Source organism: Carcharodon carcharias, chromosome 1 (genome assembly GCF_017639515.1).
Source record: "Carcharodon carcharias isolate sCarCar2 chromosome 1, sCarCar2.pri, whole genome shotgun sequence".
Taxonomy (NCBI): Eukaryota; Metazoa; Chordata; class Chondrichthyes; order Lamniformes; family Lamnidae; genus Carcharodon; species Carcharodon carcharias.
Window position 1 is genome coordinate 222,902,535 of NC_054467.1, and position 14,961 is coordinate 222,917,495.

General features: G+C 41.7%; 1 protein-coding gene across 2 annotated transcripts in view; it reads left to right on the forward strand.

Moving 5' to 3' along the window:
- Window positions 1-14,961, forward strand: part of dym (dymeclin) — a 553,915-nt gene that overhangs the window by 176,844 nt on the left and 362,110 nt on the right. For both annotated transcript variants that reach the window (XM_041192773.1, XM_041192774.1), the window contains exons 10-11: window positions 232-410; window positions 5,006-5,131. In XM_041192773.1, coding sequence (XP_041048707.1) covers window positions 232-410; window positions 5,006-5,131 — 305 coding nt within the window. The remainder of the gene's footprint in view (window positions 1-231; window positions 411-5,005; window positions 5,132-14,961) is intronic.

A 14,961-nucleotide genomic window follows, 5' to 3' on the forward strand; every position in this document is an offset into this window, starting at 1 on the left:
ACTATGGGAGATGCAATATCTCTATTTATTTCCTTCCATGCCAGGACCACAATATGTCTTCCCTACGCTGGGTTATCAAACATGCACTAATCTGTTGAGGTGATAATGTGGATGTGCCAAACTTAGTTTTTCATTTATATTAACAGCAGTATTAAATTACAAGTCAAGAACAGTGTTGAAGTCCAAATTTGCAAGATACTTTTATTTACTTCTTGTAATCCTTCATTTCAGATAATACTGCCATTCAGTCACCAAACTCCTACTGCTTCCAGATAAATTTCAACAGTTTGTACACAGCACTGTATGAGCAGCAGAAATCTGACCAGGCCACTCTTCTGCTGTACACCTTGTTGCATCAGAACCCGAATGTGAGAACATATGTGTTGGCTCGTACAGATGTAGAGAATCTGGTGAGTGTGGTTTAGACTTCATGCAGTCATAGATGAATTGTTGTACTTCCTGAATTTTCTTTCCTCCTCTGAAGCTGCTGGCTCTTCCAATGTTAGAGTTTTAAGGGCTAAGGCCGGTTTTAGCAGCCAATCAGCTATTCAGGCTGAGTTCAGTACAGATGAGAAATAAAACTTGTACCTTCTAATCAGCAGGGCCAAGTGCCCCACTACTTGATTTCTTTATCCACTAAGCCATGGGGGCTCATTGAATTGCCAGTGCAGTGTATACATGTCCCACACTTCTTCCCAAATAAGTTTCTGCTATTGACAGGCTGTGGTTTAAATCTGGTGGGATTAATTTTGATCACTGGATATTTTAGAGGATTTCAGTTAGAGGTTATGATTTTGTTTCTGTTCTCATTTTATAGAATGTAATCCTTTTCTTTTGCTGTAAACTGCTGGTGTTGGGAGACGTAGCCAAACTTGCTATACTCTGGCTTATCCTACCTTTTTGCTTTGATTCACACCCTCATCAACAGAACATGGACACAGAAATGCAAACCATGTACTCTGATTAAATTCTGTCTTTTCACCAATATGATTCCCTGTTCACTCTTTTTAAAAGAAGCATAACCTTGTATTTCCTTCCCTGATTCTCCCAGCTTCTTGGTATAGCGATTATAGAGTAAATCAGAATAATAAACCTTATATACTTATACTTGTGTTCCTCCTATTTCTACTTATTGGCGTTTTCTGCTTCTCTTAAAGGCACTTAAGTTCAGGCATGTTTCTTAAGGTAGAATATAGACATTAACTTTGCCTGCAGCACACCTCTCAGTCATTACCTGCTGTTAACCAAAGACAAATTTAGGTAATGTCATTGAGGCATTGTTCTTCCTGTGGTTTAATCAAGATCTGACAGATCAGAGGATTGGGCATCCTTCAGTGTCAGGGTACTTAATTCATGAACACATGGATTTGAAAAAAGCATGTTTAAAAAAAACCACCTCTAAATTACTAACAGTGAACTTCAAATTCTGACTAATAGCTGAATGTTTACTGAAGTTGATTTTTGCACCCTTTTAATTTGATTGGAATCCACCTCCTCAATTGATTGACGCCCATAGTTGAATCTAAATTTTTCTTTTTGTGTTATCTGCTTTATGCATGACGCAACACAATAGAATGAGTGAAATGAAGAGAAGGGTTTCAATTTTGACATCAAATTAGATGGGTTTTCAAATTTATGGTTTGAAATATGTTGTTGGCCATTTATTTGAAACACTGAATTTTAGCTTTATTTGAGGATCACAATAACCTGTACTTTCATTAAATAACAGCCAGCATTGTCTTCCAAGCATTCATTGTTCTGTTTGAACAAATCCAATTGATGTCCATCACTCCTTAGGATAAACAATCTTGGTACACTTTACTGGTGTCTGATCCAAATGGTCATTGTTGTTATGACTATTATGATGGGGGTGAACTGATTCCTCTCTCTGTCCCACTCCTGAGTTGGTTATAATAAAATTTGAATTTAAAAGGGAGGTGATATTGTCAGTTCAATATGAACATCTAACTGTGTATAGCTTGGTACAAGAAATAAACCAACCAGGTTGCTTAAGTTAACAAGTAAAGCGTTAGCTCTATTGCTAAAACTCATTTGGGTAAAGATGCAGAAATTATTAATGCAAGGTTCAAAATGTACAAATGTGACTTACTACCTACAAATGCAAGAAACACACACAATCCCTTCAAGCATGCAAGAATGAAGTAAAACTTTCAGATATTAAAATCTTGGCCAAGAAACAAGTAAACTCAGAAAAAAAAATATTCATGGTTTGTCCAGATGCTTGTTCACAGCTGAAGGGCCTCGCTTCACAGTAGCTGCTAGTTCTTGGGGTTTCCTCACTGGAGACAGTGGTATTAGAACTCTCAACCTACAGCAATGAGGTCTTCTGGTGGGTTTTTAAAATCACATACGACTTTGATAAGAGAGGTTTCAGAAGAAAGAAAGATGGGGTAAGCCTGTTGCCCCCGGCAGTCTCTCTCAGACTGTCCAGAAATCCAATATCTTTTTTTACACCCAAGAGTTTGATCATGTGACTTCTCTCTGAGAGCTCCATAGACTCTGTTTCCATAAAAGCAGCTATGTATTTTTCAAATGCAACATTGTAGCTGCCATAAGCCAGTTTCCTTTGCTTAGGAAAAGTGTTCTTTTTAACTTTTAAGAAAGTTCAATACATCTGTATGTCCAGCTGATGACATAAATTAATATTTTATGTGATACACCTTTGTGATAGTTTATTTCTGAGCCTGGTTTATGTGTGTCAGGAGGCTTTTCACCAGATGGGCATCATATTAAACCTCCGTACTATCCTCCTCCACTGTTCCCATGCACTTTTTCCAACAGGTGTCACTGGATAGTGATCAAGAGTACAAATTTTGTTTGCTTTTCCTCATTTCCTTTCAGGCTTGGTCGATGAGGGTAATGTTGCAGATGTGGTGTTGTACATGGACTTTCAAAAGGCATTTGATACAGTGCCACACAACAGACTTGTCAGAAAAGCTATTGCTCATGGAATAAAAGGGACAGTAGCAAAGTGGATACTAAATTGGTTGAAAAATGGGAAGCAGAGAGTAATGGTCAATGGATATGTTTTGAGCTGGAGTAAGGCTTGTAGTGGAGTTCCCCAGGGGTCAGTATTGGGACCCTTGATTTTCCTGATATATATTAATGATCTAGATCTTGGTGTGCAGGGGACAATTTCAAAGTTTGTGGATGATATGGAGCTTGGAAGCGTTGTGAACTGTGAGGAGAACGGTGTGGAAATTCAAGACGACATAGACAAGTTTCTGGAATGGGAAGATAAGTGGCAGATGAAGTTCAATGCGGAGAAGGTGATGCATTTTGGTAGGAAGAACATGGACGGACAATGTAAAATAAGGGACGAAACTTTGAAGGGGGTGCAGGAGCAGATAGAGCTGGGTGTATATGTGCATAGATCATTGAAGGTGGCAGGGCAGTTGGAGAGCAGTTAATAAAGCATATAGTATCCTGGGCCTTATTAATGGGGTCATAAAGTACAAGAGCAGGGAGGTTAAGCGGAATTTATGTAAGATATTCACTAGACCTCAGCTTGAATATTGTGAACAGTTCTGGGCACCACATTATAGGAAGGATGTGAACTCATTGGCAAGAACGCAGAAGAATGGTTCCAGGGATGATAAACGTCAGCTATGAGGATAGAATGGAGAGGTTGTGACTGTTCAGCTTGGAGAGAAGAAGGCTAAGAGGCGATTTAATAGAGATGTTCAAAATCATGAGGGGGTTGGACAGAGTAGATAGGGAGAAGCTGTTCCTGCTTGTAAAAGGATCAAGAATGAAAGGACACAGATTTAAAGTGATTTGCAAAAGAAGCAAATGTGCCGTGAGAGAAAGCTTTTTTGTACAACCAGTGGTTCGGGTCTGGAATGCACTGCTTAGAATTGTGGTGGAGACAGGTTCAATCGAGGCATTCAAGAGGGCATTAGATGATTATTTGAACAAATACAATGTACAGGGGTACGGGGAATAGGCAGGGCAATGGCACTAGGTCATAAGACCGTAAGACGGAGGAGCAGAAATTAGGCCATTCGGCCCATCGAGTCTGCTCCGCCATTCAATCATGGCTGATAAGTTTCTCAACCCATTTTCCCGCCTTCTCCCCATAACCTTTGATCCCCTTACCAATCAAGAATCTATCTATCTTGGTCTTAAATACACTCAGTGACCTGGCCTCCACAGCCTTCTGTGGCAATGAATTCCATAGATTCACCACTCTCTGGCTAAAGAAGTCATAATGCTCATTTGGAGAGCCAGTGCAGATACAATGGGCTGAATGGCCTTCTGTGCTGTTAAAATTCTGTGATTCTGAGAGTTTATAGACCCAGAACCTACATTTGGATCATGTAACTGACCATATGATAGTTTGTTGAGAATAATAAATAGTTATCAATTGCAGACAGTGATGCAAAGAGGGGTTCAGAAGTTTTAACAGTTAAGACCAGCTGTCTGAAATACTACCAGGGAGAGAAACATGAAAATTATTTTTCTCTATGGTTTGAGACCATATAGTATTCTCTGACTAAGAGATTAATTAGAGTGGATTGCCTGTGATCTCTTCTCATAACTTCTCTTGTGGTGGATAGCTCTTTTTATCCTGACCCCTTTCTCTTCCCTTTTTCTGGATTGTGCTCAACACTAATGCCTAGGGGCATACCCACAATTAAGACCTGGGTGAAGGAGTGGAATCTTGGGCAAAAACCAAAATTCCACCTAGGTGGTGGTGAGGTGTATCAGTTTGCCTGCTTTTAAAATATTTGTTTTCCAGCTTCAAATGGGGATGCATCCTGTGCTCACACATGGAAAATTGGCACCCGGACCAAAAGAATTGGAGCTTAAGTCACTGCTTTCAGGAGAAGAGGGGAGGAAGTGGTAATGGTAGATGAATTTACAGGTTAATTCTCACTGAAATGAGGCCCCTTATTTAAAAAGGAGATAAGTGGGAGCAAGGTCAAATAGGTAGGAAAATAGAGTAAGAATTGATTGTATTGTTTTGCTCTTTGGTTCGCAGGTTCTTCCAATTCTTGAGACTTTGTATTGCGTTGAAGAGCGGAATTCTCACCATGTGTACATGGCTCTTATTATTCTTCTAATCCTCACTGAGGAAGATTCATTCAACCGTTCTGTTCATGAAGTGGTGAGTTAAAGCTGCTTTAGTGCATCTAATATGAACTGTCTTGTTCAACTCTACATGTCTATGCCTCAGTGTAGTTTGCTTGTGATTGTATGTTTCTTACCTTCTTGATCATCCAGTTATGATATGCAGTAAATTAGGTTAAAATGGTAATTGTAATGCATGCATGTTCAAATGTTTTCATACTAATTTTCCAAGGATGTGATACGGATTTAAAGTGGGTCATGTTAAAATAAAATTGGTACATTACAAGTCTGTCCAGTTAGTGGGAGTGCACTAGCCTGTACGAGGCTGAGAAGTATACACCAGTAAGGTCCTGCACTGGGTTAGCTGACTTCTGCAGCTGGCCTCAATTGCCCTTTGGCTAGAGTGGTGGGACAGGGAAATCATATAAATTACAGAAAGAAAGATAGGGCTTTTCCCAACGCCAACCCATTGTAGGGGTTCCTCTTTTCCCTCAGAGACCCTCCCCGCACTCAAGTTCCTGACACCAGATTCTCGTGCATGAACAGAATGACCAGCGAGACAAGCTTCTTCTGATAATTCACAATTGCTTTATTGAATTGCCCACAGCCCCACAGTACAAAACCCCAAAATTTAAATCAACCCATTCCCATTACCCGACACAAAGTCACCATGACTCGGGCTTAAACTTACAAAAATGCTAACTCTGCACAAAGCCCCCATGACTTGGTTTAAACTTACAAAAGCACAGGCAAAACACCGCATCTTGTCCTGAAACCTCAAAGAAAAACCCTCAGACCAGTATCACCAAGATATGGCTGAAACAAGTTACAAGGTGCCAGCAGAAACATCAAACTTTTGCCCCAAACAAAACCCTCAGACCAATATCACTATGATTTGGCTGAAACTTACAATCCCCAACACAGTTGGCCTGTCCAGTGTTGACTGTAGGTCTGAGACAAGTTGACCAAACTTGACCCTTCTTCCTACTGTAGCCCAAAACCTTCAGGCCAATATCACCATGATATGGTTGAAAACACTTATAATCACCGATACAGCTGGTCTGCCCAGTAATGAATGTAGGCCTGAGTCAAAGTGACCAGCCCTGACCCTCCTTCCAACTGCAACCCAGATACTCAGATCTGCTCTTCTTTGATAATTTAACTCAGACATGTCAAAACATATTTCCTGTTGTTCCAATGTCCAACTTAGTTAATTCCACGCAAAGTCCAAATGTCACCATCTCCTGCTGATTGAAACAGTACAGGGTTTTCCATGGAAGATATTATCAGTTCTCATTGTATGAGCAATTTTCCTGCTGTTTGAGGTGGCACAGTAACCAACACCTGGCTCCAAGGTTAATGAGGGTTTGAATGACCGTATTCTAGTACCTTTACCTGTGGTGCAGACCTTAGTTGCATAATTCCTTGAATGTATTATATTAATGATATGTCCTTTGTGCCGTTGTATTGGGTAATCAGGATCCTTGATTGCATTAGTTGATGGCAGGGAATGGCATTTCCCTGGTACTGTTGCTCCCTGATAGCAGTTAGTCAATATCCAAACCTTTATGATGAGTCACTGTTTTTAAACTAATGTATGAATTAACTCCTTGCTGCCCAGCCCTGTGCTGCAAACTGCAGCTTATTTTTTTGTAATTATAGTTCCAATCATGAAGTCGAAATATGTCTGTGGGTTTGAAATTATATTCCATAAATTTGCCAGTTGGATGGGATTCCAATCCTACACCATCCCACAGCACTTAGTGTTTGAGGTGGCACATTAACAATACCTGACTCCAAGGTCTAACTGCAGCCAACATAGTAGAAATTGTAGTCCCTGTTGAAATGTAGGAAGCGCGGCATCCAATTTGCACACAGCAAGCTCTCACAAACTGAGACCACATAATGGCCTGCATTTCACTGTCCGCAAACCAGGAAGTAAAATGCACTGATTATCCTTCACTTTTGATTACATTTTATAGAGAGCAAAATAAATGATTGGAACATATACATGGGATTAATGTAGAAGCTGAAATATCACAAAGATATTTTAGAAATATGTGAGTTTTTTTTAAGCTTAGCAGTAACAATCCATAAAATTAAAATTAGTTTCTCAGGGCTATTGAGGCTGTTCAGCACTAATTATGAACACAATTTGCTGTTAAAAATTCAGTTACACCTCCTTTAACAAGATGTAACATTTTCAAGATTTTTTGCAGTGAGCCTGATAGCTTAAAGGAGAAATTTCTTGTCAGTTTAGTGATTTCTAATTGATTGCAGACTAAAGGGACTTCAATAGGGCAACCTATGGAGAAGCATAAAATCACTGGCACCTGCTTCTGGATTTCCAAGTTTAAGTGTGCATGTGTGGACTCCAGAGGTTGCTCTCAGTTTCAGAGGAGTAATGACTGCAAACGCTGATAATCTGGGCCAATCTCTGGTCGAAAGTATAAGTGTGCAAATTTTAGATAGGGGCAAGATCAGGCTTGGATATGACATTTCTTATTGTTGAATAGCTTGCTCCCATTCAGCTCAAATTCATGCATGCAAAATGACCACTTCATCCAGTTATCGCTGGAACCATTGTTCAGGAGGGTAGGCTATTACAATTTCATTAAACCTGTTTCCTTCATTATGCCAAGACAGAAAGTTCAATTTAAGCAAGGCACTGCAACATTCTGTATTTCTTATGAAAAATAAATTAACAAGCTGCTGTCCCCCCAAAAATGCTGGCATTTGTGCCATGAAAAGATCTGCTTAGCTTCTCAAAAAGAAAAAAAAGTTATATTTGTTCGTGGGATGTGGGTATTGTTGGCAAAGCCCTTGAGAGCAGTTAAGAGATATTGCTGTGGGCCTGGAGTCACATCTTGGCCAGACCAGGTAAGGATGGCAGATTTCCTTTCCAAAAGGGCATTAGTGAACCAGATGGGTTTGCTTGACAATGGATGGTAATTTCATGGTTACTGTTGCTGGTTTTCAATTCCAGATTTTATTAATTGAATCTAAATTCTACCAGCTGCCATAGTGGGATTGGCTCTTGAATAATGCTCTTGGCCCCAGAGCATTAGCCTGGGCCTCTGAATTATTAGTCCAGATTTTATGCTAATCCCTCTGGGGCTGGTGAATCAGGCCCTTGATTTCCTTTCCTATTTGGCTCAGTTCTGTAGGGGATCATGTACTGGCCAACTGAACCGTCATGAGAGCTTTGAAAATATTTTTTAGGCAGACAAATTGTATTTAATTTTTCAGATTTTATCAAATGTAGTATTTGCTTTAGGCCCTTAGTCATTCAACCTCCAGCTCCTTCTTAAATTCATGAGATGAAAAGTATGTAAACGTTAAGCCATGCTTCTGCTCTCCCCACCCCAACCTTCTCCATATTTTATCTTGACTAATTTTCCCAGGCAAGTACTTAAGCTGACACCCTGTTGCAATATTGTGGAAAAACTGCAATGAGATGCCATTCATTAGATGAGGCACAAATAGGGTCTGCTAATTTAGGTGAACATTGAAGATGCATTGATTCTGTTTGAGGAGGGGAGAGTTCTTCAGTTTTTAAAATTATTTGTTCTCAAGATGTAGCAGCACAGGAAAGACTGCAGCTATTGCCCATTCCCTAGCTGTTCTGAGATGGTGATGTTAAGTCTTCTCCTGGAACTTCACAGTCTTTGTACTGATTCTGCTCCTACAATGGTGTCAGGTAGAGAATTCCAGGATATTGAACCATGATTGAAGGAAAGGATGCAGAGAACCCCAGAGCATTGCTGCTCTTATCTTCCTTGGTGGTAGAGGTCACATTTGCAGCTGATGTGAAGCTGCAGATCAAGCAGGTCATCAGCGAGGGTGATTTGCATTTGTTTGCTGTCAGAATAAACTTGGAGAGTGCTACAGTTCACCTGTAGATTGTGCAAGCTGCAGCATGGTGAATGGGTGATGGATGGGCGTTATTGAATCCAATGCTGGGTACCAATTAAGAAAACTGTGATGTCATGATAGCGTTGAGTTTCTTGCGTTGTTGTGTCTGCATCCCCATCCAGAGGAGTTGTAAGTGTTCTACCACATGCCTATCTTAAAGCCTTCAAATTTTGAGAGACTTTGAGGAGTTAAGCAGTGAGAACTACTTGACACAGAATACCTAACATCTGCTCTCCTCTTGTAGTTACGTTGTTGATTCGGCTGGTTTAGTTAAATTTCTGGTCAGTTGGTGACCCCCACGATGCTGATTGTGGGAGACTCAGCTGTGGTGGTACCATTGAAGGTCAAGGGGAGATGGCTGGACCTTTTGTTCAAGATCGTCACTACCTGACATTTACTTGATGGGATTAAAAAGTATAAGCATTCTATTCCTGTATCAAGTGCCCCTGCATTACAAAAATCAAATAAACTATAATATATTTCATCCTTTGGAAATTGCATTTTTGAGTTCTCTCACCTCACCTGAACAGATTGCTGCAGAAAAAGAAGCATTTTTTCATGGGATGTAGGCATTGCTGACAAAGCCTGTATTTCTTCCCAATCCTTAATTACCATGGAGGAGCTGGTAGTGAACTGCCGCCTTTGAACCGCAGTAGTGCTTCTGATGTAGGACCCGTACGGTACTGTTATGAAGGGTGTTCCAGGATTTTGACCCAATGACTGTGAAGGAATGGTAACATAGTTCTAGGTTAGGATGGTGTATGGCTTAGGGGGTGGTAGGGGTTGGAGGGGAGCTCTTGGAGGTGGTGGTGTTCCCATGCATCTACTGCCCTTGTCCTTCTAGATGGTAGAGATCAGGGGTTTGGAATGTGCCATTGAAGGAGCTTTGGCGAGTTGCTCTAGTGTGTCTTGTGCATGGTGTACACTGCTGCCACTGTAAGTTGGTGATGGAGTGAGTGAATATTTAAGATGGTAGATGGGGTGCTGATCAAGTGGACTGATTTGTCCTGGATGATGTCAAGCTTCTTGAGTGTTGTTGGGACTACACTCATCCAGGCAAGCGGAGAGTATTCCATCACATGCCTGATTTGTGCCTTGTAGATGGTGGACAGGTTTTGGGTAGCCAGGGGGTGAGTTACTTGCTGCAGAATTCCCAGGCTCTGACCTGCTGATAACCAATAATGAGGGCTTATAAGAAATGCACGGCAATAATCATGGGCATTTTTAATCAACATGCAGATTAGATGATTCGGATTGGCAAAGGTAGCCTAGAAGGTGAGTTCATAGTGCTTTTCGGGCAGTTCCTTAGAGCAGCTTGTCCTAGAATCAAGCAGAGAGCACGCTAATCTAGGCCTGATGATGTGCAATGAGACATGATTAATTAATGATCTCGTAGTAAAGGAACCCCTAGGTAGCAGTGATCATAACATGATTGAGTTTTCTGTATTCTGTTCGGGGGAGAGAAGAGTGGGTCTAAGACTAATGTTAAATAAAGGCAACGTGAGCTGGCTACGTGAGCTGGGAGATTAAATTAAGGAGTAGGTCAGTAGAGATGCAGTGGAAGTTATTTAAGGAAATATTTCATAACATTCAGCAAAGGTGCATTTTTAGAATTTATTCTTTTTATGGGATACTGGTGTTGCTGGCTAGGCCAGCATTTATTGTCCATCCATAGTTATAGAGTCAAAGAGGTCTACAGCATTGAAAAAGGCCCTTCGGCCCATCCAGTCTGTGCCGGTCAAACAAGTACCTAACTATTCTAATCCCATTTTCCAGCACTAGGCTCATAGCCTTATATGCTATGGCATCGCAAGTGCACATCCAAATATTACTTAAATGTTATGAAGGTTTCTGCCTCTGCCAGTGAGTTCCAGATTCCCACTACCCTCTGGGTGAAAAACTCTTGCCCTTGAGAAGGTGGTGGTGAGCCACCTTCTTGAACCACTGCAGATATTGCAGTATAGGTACACCATAGTGCTGTTAGGAAGGGAGAAAGAAAGACTCCAGAAAAAGGATGCATCATTCGTGGCTAACTAAGGAAGTTAAATGTAGTATCAAATTGAAATGAAAAATGTACAATTCTGTGAAGATTGGTGGCAGGTCAGAAGATTCAACAGAATATAAAAACCAGTAAAGAATGATATTTTGCTATCTTCACTCTAGAAGGCACAAAGAATATCCCAGAAACCATTGTAAATCATGAGGTGAAAGGGAGAGAGGGACTTGAAACAATTAAATCACCAGGGAAAGGGTACTGAGAAAATTATTAAAACTAAAGGCTGACAAGTCTGCAGATCTTGATGGACTTCATCCTGAGGTCTTAAAAGAAATGGCTGCTGAAATAGTGCATTGGTTTTAATTTTCCAAAATTTCCTAGATTCTGGAAACGCCCTAACCGATTTTAAGATAGTAAGTGTAACTCTTCTATTCAAGAAAGGAGGAAGACAGAAAGCAGGAAACTACAGGCAGTTAGCCTGCCATCTGTCATAAGGAAAATGCTAGAATGTATTATTAAGGAGGGCACTTAGAAAATTTTAATGTAATCAGGCAGAGTCAACATGGTTTTGTGAAAGAGAAATTGCATTTGACTAATTTATTGGAGTTTTTTGAGGAAGGAACAAGCAATGCAGATAACGGGGAACCTGTAGATGTGGTGTACTTGGATTTCAAAAGGCATTTGACAAGGTGCCACATCAAAAGTAACTAGACAAAATAAGAGCTCATGTTGTAGGGGTAATATATTAGCAGGATAGAGGATTGGTTAGCTAATAGGAAACAGATAGTAGGGATAAGTGGGCCATTTTCAAGTTGGCAAGATGTAACCAGTGGAGTGCCATAGGGATCAGTGCTGGGACCTCAACTATTTGCAATCTACATCAATGACTTGGATAAATGTATGGTTGTTAAATTTGCTGATTATGCAATGATAGGTAAGAGAGTACGCTGTAAAGAGGATACAAGGAGTCTGCATAGGGATATAGATAGGTTAAGTGACTGGGCAAAATTTGGCAAATGAAGTATAATGTAGGAAAATGTGGCCTTGTCCACTTTGGCAGGGAAAATCAAAAAGCAGCATATTATTTAAATGGAGAGAGATTGCAGGACTCTGCAGTACTAGGTATCCAGGCACATGAATCGCGAAAGCAGTGCAGAGAAGGTTCGCTTGACTGATTGCTGAGATGAAGGGGCTGTCTTATGAGGCAAGGTTGAGCAGTTTGGGCCTATACCAATTGGAGTTTAGAAGAATGAAAGATGACCTTATTGAAACAGAAGATCCTGTGGGGACTTGACAGGAAGGATGTTGAAAGGATGTTTCTCCTTGTGGGAGAGACTGAAACTGGAGGAAACATAGAAACACAGAAACATAGAAAATCAGAGCAGGAGTAGGTCATTCGGTCCTTCAAGCCTGCTCTGCCATTCAATATAATTATGGCTGTAGAAATGCCGTACTCCCACGCTCTCCCCATCCCCCTTCATAACTTTAGAGTACAGAAATCTACCTATTTCCTCCTTAAATATATTCAGTGACTTGGCCTCCACAGCCTTCTGTAGTATTCTATAGGCTCACCACCGTCTGAGTGAAGAAGATTCCCCTAATCTTAGTCCTAAATGAGACTGTGACCTTCTTGTTCTAGCTGCACAGCTTAAAAATAAGGGGCCTTCCATTTAAGATGGAGATGAGAATTTCTTTTTTCTCTGAGGGTTGTTAATGTGAGGAATTCTCTTCCCCACATAGCATTGGAGGCTGGGTCATTGAAAATTTTTAAGGCTGAGATAGATATATTCTTGAGGGAGTCAAAGCGTATAGGGGGTAGATAGGAAAGTAGAAGCCACAATCAGATCAGCCATGATCTTATCTAAAGCAGAACAAGCTTGAGGGGTCGAATGACTTACTGCTCCTAATTCGTATTTTTTTTTTTATTCATTCGTGGGATGTGGGCTTCGTTGGCTGGGCCACCATTTATTGCCCATCCCTAGTTGACCTTGAGAAGGTGGTAGTGAGCTGCCGCCTTGAACTGCTGCAGTCCATGTGGTGTAGCTACACCCACAGTGCTGCTAGGAAGGGAGTTCTAGGATTTTGACCCAACGACAATGAAGGAACAGCGATATATGCCCAAGTCAGGATGGTGAGTGACTTGGAAGGGAACTCCCAGGTGGTGGTGTTCCCATCTATCTGCTACCCTTGTCCTTCTAGATAGAAGTGGTCTGGGTTTGGAAGGGTCCATCTTAGGAGCCTTGGTGAATTCCTGCATGTTTGTATGCAATTCCAGTTAAGTTTCTGGTAACACCCAGGTTGATGATAACGGGGGATACAGTGATGGAAGGGGAGATGGTTCGATTCTCTTGTTGGCGGTGGTCATTTCTTGACATGTGTGACATGAATGTTACTTGCCACTTGTCAGCCCAACCCTGAATGTCGTCCAAGTCTTGTTGCGTATAGACACGACTGCTTCAGTAACTGAGGAGCTGCGAATGGTACTGAACATTTGTGCAGTCATCAACGAACATCCCCACATCTGACCTTATGACGTGGGAAAGGTCATTGATAAGCAGTTAAATATGGTTGTGCCTCGGATACCACCCTGAAGAACTCCTGCAGTGATGCCCTGGGACTGAGATGATTTGGTCTCCAGTAACCACAGCCATCTTCTATTTATGCTAGATATGACTCCAACCAGTGGAGGGTTTTCCCCTGGTTGGAGTCAATTTTGCTAGCGGTCCTTGATGCCACACTCAGGCGAATGCTGCCTTGATGTCAAGGGCAGTCACCTCACCTTTTGAGTTCAACTCTTTTGTCCATGTTTGGATCAAGGCTGTAATGAAGTCAGGAGCAGAGTGGCCCCAGTGGAATACAAACTGAGCATTGGTATGCAATTATTGCTGTGTAAATGCTGCTTGATAGGACAGCTGAAGATTCCTTGCATCACTTTGCTAATGATTGAGCGTAGACTGATGGGGCAGTAATTGGCCAGATTGAATTTGTCCTGCTTTTTGTGGATATTAGTTAGCTGGGCAATTTTCCACATTTTTAAAAAATTAATTCCGGGATGTGGGCTTTGCTGGCTGGGCCAGCATTTATTGCCCATCCCTAGTTGCCCATGAGAAGGTGGTGGTGAGCTGCCTTCTTGAACCGCTGCAGTCCATGTGGTGTAGGTACACCCACAGTGGTGTTAGGAAGGGAGTTCCAGGATTTTGATCCAGTGATAGTGAAGGAACGGCAATATATTTCCAAGTCAGGGTGGTGAGTGACTTGGAGGGGAACTTCCAGGTGGTGGTGTTGCCATGTATCTGCTGCCCTTGTCCTTCTAGATGGTAGTGGTTGTGGGTTTGGAAGGTGCTGTCTAAGGAGCCTTGATGAATTCCTGCGGTGCACCTTGTAGATGGCACACACTGCTGCCACTATGCGTTGGTAATGGAGAGAGTGAATGTTTGTGGATGTGATGCCAGTCAAGCGGACTGCGTTGTCCTGGATGGTGTCAAGCTTCTTGAGTGTTGTGGGAGCTGCACTCTTGCAGGCAAGTGGGGAGTATTTCATCACACTCCTGACTTGTGCCTTGTAGATGGTGGACACGCATTGGGGAGCCAGGAGGTGAGTTACTCATTGCAGAGTTCCTGGCCTCTGACCTGCTCTTGTTAGCCACAGTATTTATATGGCAAGTCCAGTTCAGTTTTTGGTCAGTGGTGAGCCCGAGGATGTTGATAATGGGGTATTCAGTGATGGTAATGCCATTGAACATCAGGGGGCGTTGGTTGGATTCTCTCTTGTTGGAGATGATCATTGCCTGGCACTTGTGTGGCGTGAATGTTGACCTTTAGATGTTGCCTATGTGAGCACTTGTGAAAAGCATTGGGACCATTTACAGCCAGAGCACTTGTGAAAAGTAGCAGCGCCATTTACAGCGAAAGAGTGAGAAAGAAGCAGCGGGGCCATTAACAGTGAGAGAGTGCCAG